The sequence below is a fragment of the Danio aesculapii genome, chromosome 15 (assembly GCF_903798145.1).
Source record: "Danio aesculapii chromosome 15, fDanAes4.1, whole genome shotgun sequence".
NCBI lineage: Eukaryota > Metazoa > Chordata > Actinopteri > Cypriniformes > Danionidae > Danio > Danio aesculapii.
This window is the reverse complement of record NC_079449.1, coordinates 35,510,572-35,520,887: the sequence shown is the minus strand read 5'-3', so window position 1 is coordinate 35,520,887 and position 10,316 is coordinate 35,510,572. Positions and strand designations below refer to the sequence as shown.

Below are 10,316 nucleotides of genomic sequence, written 5' to 3'. Positions count from 1 at the left end.
ACTAAAGCATTAAGGCCCGTGCACACCAAGACATTTTTTGCTCACGTTTTCCGTCAACGTTTAACGCCTCATGACTAAATAAAGGGCGTCAATGTGATCGTGCACACCAACACGCAAAATGGCAGGCGCAAAAGCCTCAATTTTAAAAAAATGCCTCATGCTCGGTTTTTTTTTTTTTTTGACACGCTGTGACAACCTTCTCCACCAATCAGATCGGCACTTTTGGTCACGTGCACAGAGCTGCTGAAGTTACAGTAAACAGCACTTGGAGGTGCTCAAGCACAAAACCCAAAAGATGCCCAGAGGCGATATGAACGTGGAGCTGCTTATTGCTCTGGTAAACAATAATCATTTCTTTATCGCTGGAGCTGCTACTTGAACCATCCATGCAAGTTCAAGTCACCAGTAACTTTAACAACAAGCATGTCAACTTTCTCTCTTCCTCTTCTTTGTGTTATAAGTGGGGTCAGAAGCTTAAAGTTGTGTAGCGCCATCTAACGTCAAGGAGTGATTTTGCATACTCTTCTGCTTGACGCCAGTGAAAATCGCTTGGGTTTGAATCCGGAAAAACGTCTCATAAAATGCTAAGGATAAATGCAAATGAAAAGCGGTGTGTAGGAGCCTTTAGTATTTTGAGGTCAATGTACTATTGGCCCTTACAGTATGTTTGTAATGTCATGAAGCTGCATAAGAATGATAAATGAGTACCCCGATTTATACAAAGTTCTACTAAAATGTCTGACAAAGCTTGGCCTCAAACATAAATTCTTTTTAGAAGCTTACTTGATTGAAAATTGAAGGCTTTGAAGATGAAGACAGGAACCCCAGAATGAATGACTAAATGGAGCAAATGAATGCATTAACCTAAACATTCCTAACATGTTTCCTAAGATGATGTTTGCCACATTTTGGCACGTCTGGTAACTCGTTCCTAGCATGTTCTAGCAATTTTCATATACTTTTGTGTTTATTTTTAGCATGTTTATTATGTTGCTAGTGTTTTTTTAGTCATGTTGTTAGCTCTTTGGGTAAAACATATTTGAACATTGCTGATAGGTACTACACAAGAAGGCTTTTAGCATGTTTGCTAACATATTCATAGCAAGTTTTAACATATTGGTGGATTTTTTAGCATGCTTATTATCTTGTTGCTACCATGCTTTAGCAATTCTACCATTGCTATCATTTAACATTGCTGCTTCTACCAATAGGCTTTTGACAGTTTAACGCATTGTTAGCATCATTTAAGATATTGATCAACTGTTTCTATTCTCACGTTGTCAGCATATTTCAGCATATTTTATATTGTTTTACCATGTTACTAAAATGATCCTAACATGTTTGTCATGTTTTACCAAATTTGCTAATGTTGACCACAGTAAGCTGGTTTTAACTTGTTGATAACATTTCTAGTATGTTAATTTTGTTTCCTGCTTGTTTTAGCAATTTGCTAGCATGCTTCTAACATGTTTGGTTTGTTAATTATGTTTTCACAGTGCTGATATTTGCTAAAAGGCTGAACACATTTTTATGTAGTTTACTTCATTCATAGCATATTTCAACACATAATTAACAGGTTTTAAGATGTTCACACATTGAAAGTCTATTAGCCTGTATAAGGATGCTTCTAAAGTTTTCCACAATACTAATGACATTAAGATGAGTTTTGTCAATCCAATAGCAAGCAAATGCACATATATAATCATTAAAACATGTTAACTGTCATGTTAATATGGAAATTGTGTCATATATTTTATCATCTTGCTAGCATGTTGATGTTTTTTTACACATGCTAGCATGTTTAAACATGTTTTTTGGATGTTTCTTGTTTAATGTGGTATTGAACACGTCTATCACATTATTGGCATGTTGATCAAGCAAAATAATGGTGTAAACGTGTATTAAAACAGCTCACACAAATATATCTCACTAGAATTTCCAAATTGCTCAAACAACTGTGGAAACATGGCATTTTGTTGAGCTAACATGAATGCAGTAAAATCAAATACATTTTAGGGATTATTACAAAGCAGTAGTCATGGCAAGAAGTTTTTGCAAGCGTTCAGTCATAAGGACAAAAAGAAATAATTCATGTCTGTTCCTCTGCAATCCAGCAAATCATTTTATTGCTTACATCACTCGGTTAGAAAAAGAGTTAATGATTTGACAGCTCAGTGGTTTTGGTAATTAACGTAACCACAGCATTCGGGAAACAAGTGCTGAACAAGATCTCTCAATGCACACCTTCAGCAGTGTGGATTAGCCTGTGACTGCACACATGTACACCTCAGCAAATCTCAATAATGGTCATTATTGCTAAAAAAAAAAATAAGGAAAATTATTAAAAGTCAGCCTAAATTATTACAGTGTTCTTTGCATATTTAATTTATTTAATAATGTTAGCATTAGATGCCTCAAAAACGAAATGGTGACTAAATTTGCGGATTACTTGTGTGTGTCCATCATACGGCTTATATACATCTACAAGCTGTTTTAATTAAACTCTAACCTTCATCCCTGTGGTCTCAGTTCCATTTAATCATTCTCACTGCCTTTGTGTTTGGATAAATTCCTCAACCTAATTATGAAATCCAGCAATGTTTTCATTCAGTCGATGTGGAATTTAATTAAATCCCAATTTCAATTTAGGAATACCTAAACCTCATCTCTGTTTTGTTGACCAGTAACTTCTTGGTGGCCTGTGTTATTTATTGTCTTTGTCTGCTGTTGGCCACAGCTGTCCTTGGGACTCTGTTTTTTTATAGCGTGGATCGAGGCACCCTGTATATTCACTTGGCCCCTTTAACATGGGTGACATGCCATTGTGTCTGCCATGATGGTGTTATCAACACTAGAGAGTTCATGGTCACTGTTAATAGTTATAAAAAAATCTTGAAGGATCTGCAGTACATTAACGTAGACCTTAATTGATTAAATGATATGTTTATAATTTTGACAGCATGTTTCATCATTGTATTAGATCTAACATGTTTTACACAGTGCTAACATTTTATACAAAAACTCTCCTAGCTGTTTCATGTTTTCAGCATGTTTGCGAGCATATTCATTATGTTGATGGAATATTTTAGAATGTTCATTATTATTGTATTACCAGAATTTCTAGCATTTTTGCTACCATATGCTTCTGTCAGGCTTTACAGATTGCTGCAATATTTATAGTTGTCTACATTTTGGCATGTTTGCTAACTTGTTTTAGTAGGTTTTACATTGATAATGTTTCCAGCATGTTTGTCAGCATGTTGCTAGCATCATTATAACATATATTTTGCACGTTGCTAGCATCATTATAACATATATTTTGCACATTGCTAGCATGTTCTAATGTTTAACATGTCTTTTTTGTACTACTAAAAGGATCCTAACATGTTTGCCATGTTTTCTTAAATGTATGTAGCAAAGTTTAACACCGCTAGCAGGTTTTAGCATGCTGATAAAATGTTTATAATATGTTTATGTTACCTGCTGTTTTGGCATTTTGCTAGCATGCTTCTAGAATTGTACATGTTAATCACATTACTGACAATTGGGTCCAATCCCAATCTATTTTTTTTACCCCTACCCCATCCCCTGGCCCTTGAAACATTGTTAAGGGGAAGGGCTTCAAATTTACCCCTAAGAAATGGGACAGCACTACAAAACCCGCACACATCATCATATGTCATCGCAAACTTACATGAGATCACAGAAGGCATGATATCATGTTATCATAACGGTATAATGTGACAACTCATGACTGTACTGTTCATTTATACTGTGGCTACTGTATATTCATCTATTTAAAACAAGAAGAAAAAACATTAAGGTTATACCAGACACTGTAAAAAATTAATCTTTAGCCACTAGGCTTTTCTGACAGGGTATTCAAGTGTCACATGTGAAAGTATGTTGTGAGACTTTTATGGATTATAGATAGCGAAGTTTAGCAGGGTTTATTGTTTTTTTTAATTTGTTTGTTTTGTTTTTTTAAAGCATGACTGTAAAACATGAATGCCGTTATGATTGTATTAAAACAAATGCTTGTTTTTTTTTTTTTTTAAATGGCAAAAATACTTAAATTTGTGCATCTCCTGACTCGTGTATGTAGCCATGTTGCTGTTGTAGCTGGTGTAATCTGTGAAATTTTTGACCCCTTGGTTTTATATGTGGTCCTAGAAAATCTCTGTTTCAAGGGCTATCTAACCCTTCCCCTAAGCTCTACGCCTTCAAGCTCAAGAGAATTAGAGAAATTGATTGTTTCAGAAAGTTTGCTAATTTGTTATATAAAACAAAACAATCTTGGAGGATCATTAACTTATGCAGTAGATTAAATTACTGAATTACCTGAATATGAATTCAAGGTAGATTTCGAGGTTCCTCTTTAGTAATTTTTGCAGTATCCGACAGGAGTAAATAATCTCTTTTTTTAATCCCCGTAATTACCAGGTTGACATTTTGTCCATAGGATCATAAAAAATGTATGTGGTTTCAGAACCACAATATTACCAAAGAAACTGGTTAGAAAGTGCAAGTTAAAGAGATAAACCAATTTAATGAGTTACATGCTGGATAGTCTGAAGTACTGAATAAAGAAAAACCTAAATGGGATAGATAAAAAGAACATTGATTGCAAGTATCAGACCTTGTCCGTATATCATTAATGATGAGCATATTGTTTTATTTTATTTCTTTTTCCCTTTTCTATAAATATTTACATGCATCCTAATTATTCTTGGAAATATCAGATATTCAGATTTTCGAATATGTGTATTTTGTCATTTAAATGCTAATAATTGATAATATTATATGATCTATGACAGGTTATAGGAACTATTCATCTGAGTGATTAGAGCTGCTGGATTTACAACATGTTATTCATCAACATCTCCTAGAATACATAAAAGTAAGTGGTTGTAAATAAGAGAGTAAATGCTCTAATAACCTGAATGTGTATCTGATGTGAATAATGTATGTCATCTGATTATGTTTAAGAATAAATATTCTTGTCATCTCAGTAGAGATCAGCTTTTTCAAAACATTTTAGGCTTTGCTTGTACTTTAAATGTATTTAGTATTAATACTATTAGTATTTACATGTCTAATACTAAAATGAATCTTATTTGTTTTCAAACACTGTAATTGTGGTTTATTACAAGTGGTGTGCATGTCTACAGCATGAGCCATTCAGGGAAAGCAGATGTAATTTAGCAGCTGATCACAACTATTTTAAAACTGAGCAGTTCACCAGAGTTCATTTAACGAACCAGAAATAAGACTCTCCAGAATTCTCCAGAAAAAAAAATCCATTTCAGGAAAACAGCAAAAAATGTTCTTGCTACATTAAACATCACTTTGAAAAATAATTAACATGAAGTCTAATCATTTTGCATGTGTACAGTATATAAAATGTGTTAATTTATTAGATATAAATTGGTTTAATTATTTGATTGTATAATTACACTAACGGTAAAAAGTTTGGGGTCAGTTTTTTATTTATTTATTTTTTTTAAAGAAAATTTTCTGTTCATCAAGGCAGCATTTATTAAATATAAAAAAAAGTAAATAAAAAAAATTATATTTATTCAAATTTTAAATAACTGCTTTCTTATTGTAGGTAATTTCAATTGAAATATTACTCCAGTCATGGTTGCTTTTATTACTATTACCATTAATAATATATAATATTAATAACAATAACATCAATATGTTAATTAGAATGATTGCTAAAGGATGTGACTAAAGACTGGAGTAAGAAGCTGAAAATGTATCATTAAAATCACTGGAATAAATGATTAAATTAAATTATAAACTACTATTGAACAGTTTTTTATAGTGCAATAACATTTCACAATTTTACAATTTTTACTGTGTTTGACGAAATAAATGCAGCTTTGGTGAGCAGGATAAGCTTATTTTAAAACATTTACAAAACCTACTGACCCCAAACTTTTGACCAGTAGTGTATATTTTATAATTCTTAATGCTGTTTAAATGTAATAATTTAATGTAGAGGCTTTTTAAGAATTTAAATGCTTTACAAAGTTTAAATATGTATCTTTATTAATCACATAAATGATTATCTTTTTACATGGGAAATGTTATTAATATCACTAATATTATTTTCATCACCTTTAGAATCTCGTAGACCAGTGTGTTTACCTCCTCAAAACCTCGGTCTAAAGGGAGGAGACGGCTTAGTTGTGACCGGCTGGGGTCATATGGCAGAAAAAGGTGACTCGTTAGTTTCATTCCTGGGTTGATTCATATTCACTTCCCATCAAATGTCTCTTTGCATCTAAGCATTATCTGTGTGTTTTTTTCAGGAGGTAGTTGTCTTCAATGCTGCAGAAGGCTCAGATCCAGGTCATAGACAGCGCTCAGTGCTCCAGTCCAGCAGTGTACGGCTCTTCCATCACTCCCAGGATGATCTGTGCTGGTGTTATGGCTGGAGGAGTGGATGCTTGCCAGGTACTGTGTGTTTTCCGAATTTCAGTTCTGTTAGCTAAGGGTAATGAATCCCCCCTCTTTCAGTTCAAGTCTACCTCAGAATTAAAAAAAAAAAGGTTCATATTGGGCGTGGAAGGAGAGGACATGAAGAGCAGGAGAAAAAAAGAGAACTGTTGTCAGTTCACAAAATGAGAGACAAACTGTGAGGAGACGCATGATTTTATAGTTTACGAAGTTAAAATGCAAAAAAATAAACAGTAATTTAATGCCCTGCTACATTTGGTATTCGTAATTTCATATACACATATCCACAATTTGTTATATCATTATAAAATAATCATGTAATCACTATAAACGAGGAGGACTTCTCTCCTCCTGAATCCCCGGGTCTGAATGCAGACACAGTGGATAGCAGTGTAGCAGGTCTCTTTCCCTCTCTATTCAACCATTAGCCCTGCCGGTAATCCGTAGAATTTTAAAAACAGGTGAACACAGCAGCATGGATATACGTGTCTGAATAGTAACAAACCCAACTGATAAAAGACAAAGTCCGCTATTCTCCAATTCTTGTATAGCTCTACTGACAAAGATACTTGCTAAACACAAACAGCTTTGCTGTATCGGCCCTGACAGCATCACAGTGAAAGCTACACAGCAAAATCTCACAGTAAAATTTAGTCAGTTCAGAGTGTATTTGGTCCCTCTCTAAATTGAGTAAAAGTTACTCAGCAGCAGAGTTAAAGTTAATAAGACAATGAAAGGATTAAGTGTTGACTGAGCACTGATAATGAACACCTGCTGCTAATAAGCAGAAACAGAATCACAACACTACAACTGACAGCAGTAGCAGATTACTAACCTGTTTGACTAACCTCTTTGACTCAGATGTCCACAAAAATCCATGCATTTATTGAGAATTATTTATTGAGAAGTTATTTACATTTTACAAAAACTGATGTCTGATGTCACCATTGTGGAAAGCAGTAGTTGATTTACTCTTTGACTTGCTTTCTGATATTTGTGTTTCTTTGCTTGTTATGACAAATATAAAGAGGGTGAATATGATCAGATTAAATGATCCTGAATTGATTCTTAATGTTTAAAAGTTTACTTTGCTTAATGTTAGCTTTGCAAATCATGTTAAAATTGATGGTTTATCATTCAAGAGACAAAATTCTGTGTTTTTCAAGAAAATGCACCTCAACTGTGGTTTTATATTTTTTTAAAACGCATTGAGCATCTGAATCAATTTAGAGACACAGACTTAATAAATCAGTGTATGCATCTCAACAGTAGTTTGAGTTTTTTGCTGCAGTTCATGCTAGGAGAATCATACAAATTCATCCATAGTTCCCAGCATGCACTGCAGATAAAACACCTCACTATCTGTGAAGCATACTCTGATTATGTCCATGTGTTTTGAGTGTTTCAGATGTTTAGTGCATTTTATAACTCGATAAAAGTATTGCTGAGTTCAATTCTCTTCATACACAGTGTTACTATCGTGAAAAACATCATTCAAACTTAATAGATCAAAATCAATCTAACTGGTTTCAAGACCGAATCAATTATCCTAGTCATATTTGGTCTCTTTATGCAGTGCTTGCCATAACACACTACTTGGCAAGCAAAAAGACAGACATTATAAATTGAATCAAAGAGTTAAAGCAAAGCAGCTACTGTTCTCCTCAATAGTGACATCTTAAAATACAAAAAGTGGTGTTGTTTTTTTTTTTTATTGTTGTTGTAAAAAATAACTTCATCAGTTGATTCTCATTAATACCACCACATGTAATTTTGTCTGGCAGAAATAAGGCCAAACAAGTTGGTAACAAGTAAAGCTGCTGTTTGTAGACTTGCTTAATGATCCTCTGCTGAGATTTTGAGAGATTCAATGTGTTTTTTCAGTTTATGGCTGTGACTGAAGGTAGATGTAGTTTTGTGTTTCTCTTCTGTTTCTGCTTATTAGCAGCAGGTGTTCATTATCAGTGCTCAATCATTGCTTAATTGGTCCTTTCACTGTCTCATTAACATTAACTCTGCTGCTGAGTAACTTTTACTCATTTAGAGAGGGACCAAATACACTCTGAACTGAGAACATTTTACTCAGAGGATTTTGCTGTGTATGCAACAAACTCTGCAGATCATGGAAACACATTTACGACCCTTCATGAACGGCTAAATACTGCTTATCGTGTGCAGGCGCAGTCTCACCCAGTCATTGGGTCTCACAGCTTGGCAGGTCTGCCTTGCCTTCGGAAAGCACATGCTCTCATGAATATTTAAGAAGCAGGGTCTTTGCCTAGGATAAGAAAACTCAGCTATGAATAATAATAATAAACCAACGTGTCATCACTCCACTAGCAGATTCGCGCTACGTCACCGATTATGATCCCACACCAAAAACTATTTTTCAAATGATCCGATCAGAGCAAATCCCCAGTTACCAACTGACTTATATAAAAAATCCACACAGAGTGACCACAGCGATAGCGAATGATTGTAAAAGCTTTTGACTTGACTTGAATCATTGAGTTGTTAACAGAAGATTCAGAGTGTTTTATAATCCGATCAGAGTGAATCTCCAGAATCCAGTACTTTTGAAATTGACTCCAATAATATTGATACCTAGTAGCCATACTTAATCTATTAGAGTCAATATGTTTCTCAAGTACATGATTTGTATTTCGTCGACCATTTGATTAAGGGTCTTTTGCTGTATTCAGCTGTAAATTGTGTAGATCGTATAGATTAATCTCACAGATACATAAAAACTTTACAAAACACCATATGGACTCTCAGAGATAGTGTGATGGTGTTATTGAAATAATCGTGTCTATTTGTTACCTCTGATAGGGTGATAGCGGTGGTCCACTGGTGTACTTGGCTGACCGCTGGGTGCTAGTGGGAGTAGTCAGCTGGGGTGTAGGTTGTGCCAGACCAGGTTTTCCCGGTGTTTACACTAATGTGGACCAGATGCTTGACTGGGCCCATTCAGTAATGCAGGTACGAGCACCAGCACAGAACATAACACAGTTATAACCTCACTGTAAAGTAGTATTTTTTTTAAGTTGCATGTTTATAAATAAAATTATGTTATACATACATACATACATGCATACATGCAAACAAAAATCATTAAAATAAATACTATTTAAATGTCATCTTCTACATTATTGTTTTAATACTGTTAATCTTGTCGTATTGGTAAAAATTACAGAACTCGGTGTATGGTATAATATGGAAAAACCCAACAGCTACATTTATTTAATAAATTTTAACCCAATGTTTGAGTTTGTCCATATTTTACCCAAATAATTTTTTTACACCAGTTTATTTGTGGTATAAAATTTATGGTTGTTTGTCGTTTCAGACATACAAGTGAGTTTGTGATGGAAAAAATAAAGAGAAAGACTATTTAAGATGTACTTCAGGAATTTTGGTGAGGAGTCGCTGGAAGAGTTTTTGGTCCTCATGCTCAGGGTCTTCAAGGTGCCATGAGAAAGATTTTGCACATATATGTACATAATAAAAACATGTGAACTACCACTTTATTTGGGAACACAGCAATGCAATCTTAAAGTAACAGTACTCACTGTCTTGTCTTACTTTAAACACACTCATTGTTCTGAACGAGTTTTTGTCTTCTGTAAAACTAAAAGGGGATGTTTTGAAGAATGTTTGCTCTGCTCTTCTGCATACAATGAAAGCTGATGGAAACCACACTCTTAACCCACTAAATAGTTCTCTTATGAAGAAGTTTATTTATTTTCACCGAAAAGAGCCTTTTGTTGAATGGAGGGATTCATGAAAGTTTTAAGACGTTTCATGGAACCACAGACAATAAAGAAGCTTTATTTTTGTAGTATATT

The 10,316-nt window shown here is 34.2% G+C and overlaps 1 protein-coding gene across 1 annotated transcript; it reads left to right on the top strand.

Annotated features, from left to right (window-relative positions):
- The first annotated feature begins 6,333 nt into the window (after window positions 1–6,333).
- LOC130242460 (transmembrane protease serine 4-like) lies at window positions 6,334–10,102 on the top strand. The gene is made up of 3 exons (XM_056474578.1): window positions 6,334–6,465; window positions 9,301–9,450; window positions 9,818–10,102. Exons 1-3 carry the CDS (start codon window positions 6,337–6,339, stop codon window positions 9,827–9,829), a joined length of 291 nt encoding a protein of 96 aa, XP_056330553.1. The 5' UTR covers window positions 6,334–6,336; the 3' UTR covers window positions 9,830–10,102.
- The last annotated feature ends 214 nt before the right edge of the window (window positions 10,103–10,316 follow it).

What these genes read in the sequence shown, in the direction of transcription:
- LOC130242460 (XM_056474578.1), top strand. Translation starts at nt 6,337, where the DNA reads ATGCTGCAGAAGGCTCAGATCCAGGTCATAGACAGCGCTCAGTGCTCC. An exon ending in GAGGAGTGGATGCTTGCCAG is followed by an intron (nt 6,466 to 9,300) that starts GTACTGTGTGTT and finishes TACCTCTGATAG; the next exon opens with GGTGATAGCGGTGGTCCACT.